Source organism: Cnephaeus nilssonii (assembly GCF_951640355.1).
Source record: "Cnephaeus nilssonii genome assembly, chromosome: 2".
Lineage (NCBI taxonomy): Eukaryota > Metazoa > Chordata > Mammalia > Chiroptera > Vespertilionidae > Cnephaeus > Cnephaeus nilssonii.
In genome coordinates, this window is record NC_137073.1 from 9,312,567 (window position 1) to 9,325,216 (window position 12,650).

Sequence of the window (12,650 nt, forward strand, 5' to 3'; positions counted from 1 at the left end):
GTGGCGTACTTTGGTTTTGTTTCTTTTTTTAAATATAAAACCTACTTATTGCTTTTTTCTAATTACTAAATTGGCACGTGCCAACCTCCGATTCAGAGAAAACCTGAAGGTATAAATAGGAGAGAAAAAAACCACCGGAAATCCCATCCCCCGCCCCAGCACCCGGAACCATGTGGGCGTCACAAATGAATGTTTCTGAAGATGTATCTCTGTGTACATCCTGTAGAATAGCCTCTGATACATGATTTTCTTATTAAAAAAAAACAGCAAGGGAGGTATGACCTCACCGGCTCCTCACAGCAGCGGAGACCGCGTGTGGGACATGCCCATGAAGCACCCTGACTCCTAACCACCCCTCCCCCCATAGTCTTACACCCCTTTTTCAGATGAGAACAAACACTGAGACTCAGAGAAGCAAGGCTCTACCTCAAACTGCCTCTGTTTGAACCTGCCTTTGCCAGTGGAGCTGTGTGACCATGGGCAAAGTACTAGACCTCTCTGGGCCTCCGTTTCATCCCCATCAAACACAGATAAGAGAAGCACCTGCAGCCGCCGTGGTGGGGTGAGGACAGATGTCACGACGGGTGAAGGCCAGGCGGAGCCAGTGCTCTCGTGATTAACTTGCCTGAGGCCCCTGACAGCAGCAGGACGGGCGCCAGGCTTCCTCAAAGCCCCACCTTTCCCACCACATCACAGGCAGCTGGCCAGTGGAGAGAGGCCGGCTTGGCTGGCTTGGCTGGAGGCCAGCCCCTTGGTCCCTGCTGCCCCCTGGTGGCCCACTCTGGCCCCAGCGCCTGCCTCTGTTCCAGTAGGTCCCGTCCCAGGACCAGGGGGAGGAAAACTAGGCTGGGAATCCCCACCCATGCGACCCACCCTGTCTTTGGTGTCTGCGTTCTCCCCACCCTCTCCAGCACCTGGTGAAAGGGCTTGGCTGACATGCATTAGGAGCTCCCGGTGCTGTGTGACCAGGGCCCCGTCATGTAGCCTCTCTGAGCTTGCTTCCTCATGGCGGTAGATTAACAAAGCAGGGAAATCTCAGGGATTGGCTAAAAAGCAAATTTAAGAGACATGCTTATTTTACATTGGTAGGTGCAGGATGGCTACATTTGACATTTACAGTAAACAGAGCTGGTATATGCACAACAAGATAAAATGAATTTTGGCTCATGAGGGTGGTTGCATCTCTGAGACAAAGATTACTACTCTGCTATATCCCAGGTGTGTTAACCTAGTCCTAGACACACAAGAACAATGGACAAGGCTTACTTAAGGCAAAGATTAACCTTTTACTAAGGATGCCATAGGCCTGGGGTGTTACTACCCACCATGACCTTCCCAGTTACAAATGTATAATCAGATCATCCTGTGTTTAATTTCAGTCACTGAGCTTGTCAGGCCTGCCACGGAGCCCCCTAAGCTTGCCAGGCTTGCTCCATTGCCCCCTTCTCACTCACAGCAGAGACCCTGGGAGGTGCCCAATGCCCCGATGAAAAGCTAAACCCAAGAAGGTAGTTGGACAGCCTTGCTTTCGTGTCTGTATAATGAACACAGAAACGCTACAGCGGTAAGGTAGGGAGGAAAGCAGTGACTGCCTCGCCCAGGTCCCAGAGGGGGCTCACCACCTCCCCCGTCTCCCAGAGAAGACAAGGTTCTTGATTTCATCAGATTCAAAACACTCCACACCTGACTGCTCTCACATTTCCTTTATTACTCTCACTATAAGACATTAACATGAGTTACCATCTTCATATAACCTTGAAAGTTTTCTTTAAAATGCATGGAATTTGGTCACAAACACTGCTGGTACCAGTTAGCGCTTCGTGGCAGGCAGGGGGTGCAGCATCCTGTTGGCTGAACTCCTGCTCTTGAACACAGAGCACAGAGCAGGCTCCGTCTTGCCGACTGTGGACGTCTCTAACTATAATTGCACCCTTAGCATGACGGCCTTAGCGGGCTCCGGAGAAGACAAGGCAGACTGCACTTGCCACCTCATTGTAGAGTTTGAATCTGCAGATGGCAGAGCAGAGCCCAACCCATCGTCAGATGATGAGACAGGCTCTGTGCTACTTTCAGAGGCAGCCTGGCCCTCTCCATTGAAGAATGTGCTGGACCAGCCTCTGTAACAAGCTGTTTTGATTAAGTGGTGGTTTGAGATAGAGATGGAGGTGGAGGTGGAGGTGGAGATAAAGATGGAGGTGGAGGTGGAGAAAAAGGTGGAGGTGGAGATGGAGGTGGGAGGTGGAGATAAAGGTGGAGGTGGAGGTGGAGTAGGAGATGGAGGTGGAGGTGGAGATAAAGATGGAGGTGGAGGTGGAGGTGGAGATGGAGATGGAGGTGGAGGTGGAGATGGAGGTGGAGGTGGAGATAAAGATGGAGGTGGAGGTGGAGATAAAGATGGAGGTGGAGGTGGAGATAAAGATGGAGGTGGAGGTGGAGATGGAGATGGAGGTGGAGGTGCAGGTGGAGGTGGAGGTGGAGATAAAGATGGAGGTGGAGGTGGAGGTGGAGATAAAGATGGAGGTGGAGGTGGAGGTGGAGATAAAGATGGAGGTGGAGGTGGAAGTGGAGATAAAGATGGAGGTGGAGGTGGAGGTGGAGGTGGAGATAAAGATGGAGGTGGAGGTGGAGAAAAAGGTGGAGGTGGAGATGGAGGTGGAGATAAAGGTGGAGGTAGAGTAGGAGATGGAGGTGGAGGTGGAGATAAAGATGGAGGTGGAGATGGAGGTGGAGGTGGAGGTGGAGATGGAGATGGAGGTGGAGGTGGAGATAAAGATGGAGGTGGAGATGGAGGTGGAGATAAAGATGGAGGTGGAGGTGGAGATGGAGATGGAGGTGGAGGTGCAGGTGGAGGTGGAGGTGGAGATAAAGATGGAGGTGGAGGTGGAGATAAAGATGGAGGTGGAGGTGGAGGTGGAGGTGGAGATAAAGATGGAGGTGGAGGTGGAGAAAAAGGTGGAGGTGGAGATGGAGATGGAGGTGGAGGTGCAGGTGGAGGTGGAGATAAAGATGGAGGTGGAAGTGGAGGTGGAGGTGGAGGTGGAGATAAAGGTGGAGGTGGAGGTGGAGATAAAGGTGGAGGTGGAGGTGGAGATGGAGGTAGAGGTGGAGGTGGAGATGGAGATGGAGGTGGAGGTGGAGGTGGAGATAAAGCTGGAGGTGGAGGTGGAGATGGAGATGGAGGTGGAGATGGAGATGGAGAGGTGGGGGGGAGATGTGAGAAGCATCTATCTGCTGCCTCCTGCACACCCCCTACCGGGGATGGAACCTGCAGCAACCTGGGCATGTGCCCTGACTGGGAACCCAACAGGTAACTTTTGATGCAGGGGATGACACTCCAATCTACTGAGCCACCCGGCCAGGGCGATCTAGTACTTTTTACATATAGTTCCTTGGTCTCTCTGCTCCACCCATGCACAGTAGTCCAGGCCTTTTTGCAAAGATGTTATGACTACTGACCCACCTAAACAGGCCCTGGATCCCCCATTAGTGGGCGAGATTACCGGGGGGGGGGGGGGGCGGGGGGCGCTGAGGGGGGACCTGGCCTCCTCCCAAGCCACAGACCACGCCTCAGAGGAGCTCGCTTCCTGCTTCCCTCCAAGGCCGCTGTTCTCTGCTGGGTCTGGGGGTCTCCTCACACCCCAAGATTGGAAGGATGGTTTGGGGCACTGAGCTAATTCCCTTTGGACCTTGAACCAGGCTACAGAGACACAAAAGCCAAAAGTCAGAGGTGGGAGGGCACAGATCCGAAATGAAGGCTGGTGTTAGTCGGGATGCGAACAAACCCCTCTCCGCGCCAGACCTCTCCCGCTTTGGAGACAACACGCACAGCATCTGATTGGTGCGTCCCGCCGCCTGGTCCCGCCCCTCCCGCCAGCCTCCTGGACCCTCCCCTCCCGCCAGCCTCGCTCCACCCCCATCCCCATCCCCATCCCGCCCGGCGCCTCCCCTGCGCCGCACGGCTTTCCTTAGACCTTGCACAGCCAGCCCGTCCCTCCTCGTAAATCTAGCAGCTTTGTTACGTTTTTTAAAACCCGTGAGCCTGGGCTGGCCCCGGTTCCACCCCAGAGCCCTAAATAAGGAAGCTTAGGGTCTGGGGGTCACAGAGAAAGGGTGTCTAGTCCGGGGAATGACCGGAGAAGGTTGGGGCTGCAGGGAAGGGGGCCGGAATATCTGCCTCCAATCCCGGGCTCTGGGCTGAGGAAGGATGGAGCCAAAGGTTCTCCCCCTGAAAAACAAGGGGCGTATTAAACACTTCCCAAGATCACTTCCAACTCTTAAGTGACATCAAGACTCCAGGGAAGGGTTGTGTGGCCTTTAGGGCCAGAGGATCCCAGGACTTTGCTGGAGCTGGGACTGAGGGCAGGAGAACGGACAGGTGAGGCGGGAGGACTCGCTCGGTTCCACCCAGCACCGAATGAACGAGACTGGGAGACCTCCAGCGGCTGTCTTCCGGGCAAGCACGTCACCGGGCCACCTTTCCCCGAGAATTTCCATCTCCCTCTTTTTCCAACCACCCCTCCCCCAGCACTCTCTCTTTCGTGTCGGTCTCCCTGGCCCCTCTTTCGGGCGACTTTAGTGCTTGCCAGCGGTGACTGTTAAATCTCCAAGATCATATCTAGGAAGCAGGACTGAAGGAAAGGAGACCACGGACGGAGAGCCGGGGGGACCAGCAAAGCCAGTGTCGTCTTTATTGAGGTGCCCGGGCAGAGGGACGCCCAGAGGAGCAGACCTGAGGGCCGCAGGGCGCAGGCAGCAACAAGGGTTTCCCGGCGCCGCAGGCCGGGGTCTCCGGGCTAGGAGAGGCAGCGGGTGACGTGGGTGCTCACAAGGACTTCAGGAAGTCCCTGTATTTGGCCAGGAACGGGACGGACAGAGCGTTCAGCTCTTGCCGCAGTTCCTCCAGGGCCCGGGCCTGCTCTTGCTGCTCTCCGGTCATCTGCTGCCGGTAGTAGTTGACATAGAAGTTCACCCAGTCTTTCACTATCGTCGCCATGGCTTCCTCAGAGACGGGAGGGTCGGTGAAGACCTGGGGGTGGGGTGGGGTGGGGAGAGGGGTCAGCAATGTGAGTCAGGAACAACCCACAAACTCTGACGTCCTCTTTTCTCAGATTTGCATTCCCTGTCTCTGGTTGTTTCCATCAACCCCGCCGCTACCTTCCCAGCTCCAGATTATTCTCCCTGCCCTGCCCTCCCCGACCCCTCGACACACCAGGCCTGCCCTTTGAAACGATACTTGGGCTTCCTTACCTGCTGATTCAGTAGAGCATTAAATTCCTTCATTCCTGTGGAAATGAGATCTTTATTGGCCTGAAGAAGCGCCATCCGCCTGTTTAGAGAAAGAAATTGTAAGCATCCTTTTCCCTCATCCATGGGTACGTCTCTCAGAGATTCCTGGTGCCCTGCAGGGTCGCCTCCCCTCCGGGGCCTTGCAAATCCTGCCCTGCCCGGAAGCCACGTTTCTCCCAGGTTGGCTCACTTGAGGTCCAGGAGTGCTGTTCTGTGTCACCCACACTTTCACGCTACGTGCGTCCCTCTGCGCCACGCTGGGTGCAGGCAAGGAGTCAGTGTCAGCCTAAGACGGGAACGCCCAGCATCTAGACCCTGAGGGAGGGTGATAGGTCGGCCTGGGGAGGGGAAGGAGGGCGAGGCTTCCCTGAGGTTAGAAAGATAGCAAGGCCACAGACACAGATAAGGGAGACCCAGAACACCCAGCCGGGGCCAGGGCCTTGCCTTCCGCCCACATCCCAGTGTCCAGGCTCCAGATGCTAACAGCACTAACATCAACTGCCCGGCACCCTGGGACCGGGCAGGCCTTTCAAGTCATCGCAACAACGTGACGGCCGTTTTCTCCTGATCCATGGATGACACATGAACCGCAGCTTACGTTACATTTCTCCCTGATGCCAGGCACTGTTTCAAGCATCTGTTAAAGGTTTGTCCTTAAGATGTGGGGACTGGACTCCACCGGGCTGTGCTCTGTAAGAGTGGAGACACAGTTGTCCTGTTCTCTGACATGTCACTAGGTACTCAAAGTAGAAATACTCGTTTCGTCTTTTAAAATATTTTCCATTTTTACTAGCCGTTTTCAAATTTCAAACCACCACGTACGGCCTGAGATTAAGTGAAACCTTACCAGAATGTACCCTGCAAAGGGGGATTATTTTGGCTCCCTCCCTCTACAAAGTAGCCAGCATTAAAGACGCGTGCGTTTCCCGTGACATCTTTCTGCATTCCAAACCCAGCATGCATACTTCCTAGGTACCTATTCTCTCATAGACATTTGTCGATTTTCTTTTCCGTTTATAGCATTTTCTTAACATTCAGCAAAATGGACCTCTTTTTGGTGTGCAATTTATGAATTTGAAGACATAGATTTATGTAACTACTACCACAATCAGAACACAGAACATTTCCTTCACCCCAAAAACTCCTTCATGCTATCCCTCTGTAGTCATCTCCAGCCCCATCCCTACAGCCTGCCAAGCACGGATCTGTTCTCCACCTGGCAGCTCTGTGTTTTTGAGGATACCCTATAAGGGAATTGCATAGTAACCTTTAAGACTGGCTTCCTTCTCTCAGAATAATGCCTTTAAGAGTCATCCAAGTTGTTGGAAGTAGCAGGAAGTTGTTCCTTTCCACTGCGGAGTGTCAGAGTGTCACCTGAACACACCGCAGTTCCTGTTCACCCACTGACAGCTGGAGAGTGTGCAGCTTGGGGCAAGCATGAGTGCGGCTGCTATAAATATTGGCGCACAGGTTTTTGTGCCAATATGTTTTCATTTATCTAGGGTACAAACTATTGTTACCACTAGGAGAAATAGATGCAATACAGCCTGACCAAGCTTTTTAGAGGAGTAATTTGACAACACTTGTTCAAATTAAAATAATGCCTACCTTTCAACCCAATGATTCTGCTTTGGCCTCTATTTTAAAGAAATGTTCATTTTCAGTGCACAAAAAGGCCTGTACAAGGAATTTATCAGACAAGGAATTTGCCATTTGTGATCATCAAGGGACAGAATCAAACTGAAGGTCCTTTACTATGGGGAATCTAAAGAAATTATGGCACATTCATACTAAGGCATGACATACAGCTATTAAATGAGGTAGATAAGCATGTGCTGATATGAAAAGCTCTCTAAGGCAATGTTAAGTGAACTATAAATAGAGCAGGCTGTCCCAGGCTGCAAGTATGGGAGTGGGAGTGGGAGTGGGATTAAATGTAAAACTCTCTCCCTCTCCCTCTCTCCCTCCTTCTTTCTCTCTCCTCTCTCTCCCCTTCTCTCTAATCCTCTCTCTGCCCCTCCCCCGCCCCGTGTGTGTGTGTGTGTGTGTGTGTGTGTGTGTGTGTGTGTGTGTGTGTAGAATGGTAAACAATATTTACTTCTGGGGATTTTTTTTTTATTGAGGTATTATATGTGTACATATCTTACCATTGCCTCCCCCACCCCACACCCATACATGCCCTCACCCCCCAGAGTTTTGCGTCCATTGTTTATGTTATATGCATGCATACAAGTCCTTCGTTTGATTTCTTATCTCCCCCACCTCTCCCTAACTTTCCCCCTGTAATTTGAAAGTCTGTTTGTTGCTTTACTGTCTCTGTATCTATCTTTTTGTTCATCAGTTTATAATGTTCTTTATTATCCATAAATGAGTGAGATCATGTGGTATTTTTCTTTCATTGACTGGCTTATTTCACTTAGCATAATGTTCTCCAATTCCATCCAGGTTGCTGCAAATGATGAGAATTCCTTCTTTTTTATGGCAGCATAGTATTCCATTGTGTAGATGTACCATAGTTTTCTGATCCAGTCATCTGCTGACGGGCACCTAGGCTGTTTCCAAATCTTAGCTATTGTAAATTGTGCTGCTATGAACATAGGGGTGCATATATCCTTTCTGATTGGTGTTTCTAGTTTCTTCGGATATATTCCCAGGAGTGGGATTACTGGGTCAAATGGGAGTTCCATTTTCAGTTTTTTGAGGAAACTCCATACTGTTCTCCACAGTGGCTGCACCAGTCTGCATTCCCACCAGCAGTGCACGAGGGTTCCTTTTTCTCCGCATCCTCGCCAACATTTGTCGTTTGTTGATTTGTTGATGATAGCCATTCTGACAGGTGTGAGATGGTACCTCATTATTGTTTTGATTTGCATCTCTCAGATATACTTCTGGGGATTGATGGGTATTTGTTGGGAAATGTAAAGAGGGATAAATGTCAGGGCGAACTTGACCTTATCCCTCCAATTGTTGTTTGAATTATTTTACAGCATGAATGTATCCTATAATTATTTGTAATTTTTAAAAAGAAAAAGTAGTGTAGTTCTAAAATCATTAGCCTCAGATTTAAATCATGCCTCAGTGCCTATAAGAGTAGCAGCTGCTCACGAAACCTTGGTTGAATGAATAAATGAATGAATGCTTTTGCCATTTTCAGGTCTGTAACTTTGAAGTCACTTCATATATGTAAGCCTCAGTTTTGCCTGTAAAGGAGGAATAAAATAATAACTGCCTTCCAAAGGCTATTGGGAAATAAAGGTATTCATTCCACAAACAGGATTGGGCGCCTGCCTTTGTGCCAGGCACTGGTACAAGGCACTGGGAATATACCACTGCCAAGGACAGTGCCCTTCCCCTGGTCAGCTCCAAGCACACACGCCTGTCCCTGGAGCTTCTGTCCCGGTGGGGGAGTGAGAGCGTGAGAGGCAGAGTCTGAGAGGTGGGCAGGGCCCACCCACAGAGCTTCGTCTGTGTTTTCTCTCCAAGTGTGAAGAAAAGCCATTGAAAATAGTGGCTCCGGCGGGAAGGGGAAGCAGCGGGGTAGGACGAGATTATGGGCAGAAGTCCCTTAAATTAATCTATCATCCTCATGGCTAATGAGGGCTGTCCCAAGGCTGGGGGTAGTCTTTTTTCATCAGCTAGACATGCCCAGGTCATCGTGGCCCAGATCAGTGAAATGAGGAACGGACAGCAGTCCTGTGGTGTGCAGCTACAAGCTGGGAAGGAAACTTTTCAAGTTCATCAGCTGGTTCTGGCTGCCAGATGTCCCTTCTTTGCGGCTTTGCTCACTGGAGGAATGACAGAGTCCTCAAAAGATGATGTACAGACTCTAGGACTTGAAGCTGGAATAGTTCGAATACTTCTAGATTTCATTTATAAGACCACAACGTTGGCGTTTACCTCTAGATGATGGCACATGGAAGATTCTTATTTTTCCCCTTTTTTCTGTTTTTTTTTTTTTCCCCTCAAAATCTCATACTCAACATGTATTGTTTTAACCAAAACTTTTACTTCTAAAATTTTTTAAAAGAGTTTTAATGATATTAGAAAATCCACATAAAAACTATATATAAGGTTTTAATCTTATGTTATATAATAAATATACCTGGGAAAGTTTTGAAAGAAATATAATAAAGTGTTAATAGTGTATGTATATGGACAATGGGTGATTTTCATATTCATTTTTATCCTTTTCTACCTAAAGTGTTTTCTGTAGTGAATACCTATTACTCTTATAATCAGGAAAAAAAGTTTGAAAACAGTGACTGTTTGGTCTCGTTTTGAGAATACACCATGCTCTCCTTAAAGGAGATAATTATGTGGCCTGATAAAGTATTGCTATTTAATGTATAATATTTACAACTGCAAAATAACAAAGGTATTTTTTTTGTGTAGTTTCATATTCCTTTTTGGGAAATTTCAGAAAACAACTCTTAATTGGAGGATTGTAAAATGATGTTTTTATCTACTGAAAGTGATGCAGCTCTGCCTATTGGCTAATGTACCAGTTCACACTGAGAGGTTCTTGGCCTCACTTTTCTAAATGACTGTGTGAGTTGAAAACTGCTTCATAAATACCCCTGCTTCTCATATTTGCAAAATAGAAATGAACAGAATAATCCAATGGAATTAGTTGAACTACATAAAAACAGAAGAAATGCCAAAAAAAAAAAAAAAGCCATTGAGCTATTATCAATAAGACAAGAAATAGCAAGTGTTGGAGAGGATTAGAGAAAAAGGAACCCTCATACACTGCTGGTGGGAATGTCAACTGGCACAGCCACTGTGGAGAGCAGTGGGGAGGGTCCCCAGAGAGTTAAGAATAGAACCACCGTGTGACAGCAATCCCTCTTCTGGGTGTCTACCCCGGATGTTGGAAAACACCTATTTGTAAAGATATATGCAGCCCTGTGTTCATTCCAGCATTATTCATGGTAGCCCAGACATGGAAACAACCACGGTCTGCCTTTTCAATGTGTGTCTTTTTACAGCCCTGCTTTTCTTCTTGCAACTCACCCTCCCGTTCCCCAGGGTCTGTAAGAAAACCTCTCACCTGTAGTTAGTGAGGTGAGGACTTATTAAAGGCCTGTGGCTCTATGCTTACTACATGCCCTTCCGCCTATCAACTCCGGGCATACCACAGGTTTACCTTCGCCCTAAAGCATCGCTGTCCATTCTCTCTGTGCATCTAGCACACCTTCGGGAAAGACTCTTTCACCCCGTAATACAATTCCCACCGTGCTCTCTCCCACCTGCACGTAATATTCCTTATGTTCCCTCCTTTTTCCTTTGAGACTATGTTTACTTTTATTTTCTTTTTTTGTTAATCCTCACCTGAGGATATGTTTTCCATTTCTTTTCAGAGGAGAGAGGGAAGGAGAGAGAGAAACGTTGGTGTGACAGAGACACATTGACTGGTTGCCTCCCGCACACACCCGGAAGGGAAAACGGGGGAGGGGGCGGGAGAAACCTGAAACCCAGGCACATGCCCTTGACCGGGAATTGAACCTGAGACCCTTCAATGCGAGGGCCAATGCTTTAACCACTGAGAAACCGACCAGGGCGAGTGTATGCTATTAAAGCTGGGAAGACAGTGAAACAAGGACGTACTTCGGCCAGAAGAAGCAACAGGAAAGAGACCAGCTGGGCTGCTGTCAGCTCGTTGGGGAGTCAGAGAAAAGGGGGCCTTGGACACAGGTTGAGGGGTCAGCGCGGGAGGAGCTGCTGCTGCCCTTTTCTCCCCTGGTTGCAAGTCTCGTGGGTCCCTTAGAGTTTAGGAGGAAGAAAACTCACTTGAAAAAGAGGTTTGAGAGGGTGTGCTTAAGGAGGGCGCTCGCCCTGTGTTCCCCCCTTAATTCCAAACGTATAAAAGAAGCTGCAAACTGCCTTCTGGGGAGCGTTTTTCTCAGTCTGTTGAGATCTTGCTTCTAGGAGTGTCCTCTGTTTGGTTCAAATATACATATATTTTAGTATATGTGCTGCTGAAGTGAGCACTGATATAAATGCTTATAAAAATTCTGTACAGGTTTGGATGTTCCTACGTTTGCACTCATTCAATGTTCATTCCAACCCTATGTGGTAGGTACTAATATTATTCCCATTTTACAGATGAAGAAACTGAAGGGCAGAAAGAAATTCGCCGAGATCTCACAGATATTAAGTGACCCCTGGATTCAAACCGAGGCCCTCTGATGGGATTCATTCACAGAGGTGGGCCTCAGCGTTCCGTACACTCACAGAAGCTAAGTTTTAAAACATTACGGGTTTGTAACCCTTCAATTTTTCACTCCAAGGACCAACCCGAATTTTAAAAAAGGAAACACGAAGTCCCCTGGTCTACCCGGGCCTCAGAGAGACTCTGTCTAGTTCTGAGGTAAGACGAGGGGGTGGCAGGGCTTGCCAGGACGAGGTCCCAGGGGAAGGTGATAGTTTGGGAGAATCAGAAGTTTAAAGCAGGGAGTCCAACTGGGAGGGGGGGTGTGTCCAAGAAGGCCAGCATGAGGGCGGGACAAACTCTCCTCTACCCTCGAGGTTCTCCTGGCTGGTCTAGTCATCCAATAGACATGAAACAGGTTAGCAAGGGGAAATAACCAAATTTAATACATATATAGGAATGGAAACCCCACATACATGAGAGGTTCAGAGACTCCCCCCTCCCCCCACACACACATGCAGAAGAGGTTCAAACATAGAAAGGGGGATCTAGGCATGTAAGACATTTTGAGCTAGGGATGAGGGAAGGTGTCTGGGGCTTCAAAGGGTCATTGCAGGATGACAAGAAGAGCAGATGTTTATTAAGTAAAACTTTTCCCTGCCATATAGTTAGGTCAAAAAGGTTATTGCTAATACTCTCTTATTATGGACAAGGCCCCCAATTCAAGATCTAGGTAGTTAAGGGAGGAGCAGAAGGCTCTCTTGAGCCTAAAGCTAAAATTGCCTTTAGCTCAAAACAATCCATATTCCACAGAAGCACATCTTTGGGTGACTCCTGTTGAACCCCCACACCAGGCTAAGGAACCAGGGTACTTTTCTGATAACAAGAGGGTGCTTTGGGCACATTTCTATGTGGGAGTCAGTACATTGCACTGAATGGGAAGGAGGAAGGAGAAAGAATGAAGGGAGAAGGGGAAAGAGGGGAAAAAGGTGAGTTGGGAGAGAAACACTGTCTTTAGACTCTCCCCCAATAAACACAAGAATTTTTGCCTATTTCTCTTGTTTTCTGACACTGATTTTTCTGACACTATTCTGCAATCCTTTGATTTTCTCATTTCTCAGATGTCCCGAGGGTCCTTCCAGAAGCAATACTCTTCCCGCCTTGGGGAAGCTGAAGGGCCGAGAACTTCTAGTGGAGTGAAGAAAAACAACAA

The 12,650-nt window shown here is 48.8% G+C and overlaps 1 protein-coding gene across 1 annotated transcript; it reads right to left on the reverse strand.

Annotated features, from left to right (window-relative positions):
* Nucleotides 1-4,663: 4,663 nt before the first annotated feature.
* Nucleotides 4,664-5,578, reverse strand: AHSP (alpha hemoglobin stabilizing protein). The gene is made up of 3 exons (XM_079797245.1): nucleotides 5,477-5,578; nucleotides 5,248-5,326; nucleotides 4,664-5,026 (listed from the first exon to the last, which is right to left on the reverse strand). The coding sequence occupies exons 2-3, from the start codon at nucleotides 5,320-5,322 to the stop codon at nucleotides 4,823-4,825; spliced, it is 279 nt and encodes a 92-aa protein (XP_079653371.1). The 5' UTR covers nucleotides 5,323-5,326; nucleotides 5,477-5,578; the 3' UTR covers nucleotides 4,664-4,822.
* Between the last annotated feature and the right edge of the window lie 7,072 nt (nucleotides 5,579-12,650).

What these genes read in the sequence shown, in the direction of transcription:
- AHSP (XM_079797245.1), bottom strand. Translation starts at nt 5,322, where the DNA reads ATGGCGCTTCTTCAGGCCAATAAAGATCTCATTTCCACAGGAATGAAG. An exon ending in ATGCTCTACTGAATCAGCAG is followed by an intron (nt 5,027 to 5,247) that starts GTAAGGAAGCCC and finishes CCCCACCCCCAG; the next exon opens with GTCTTCACCGACCCTCCCGT.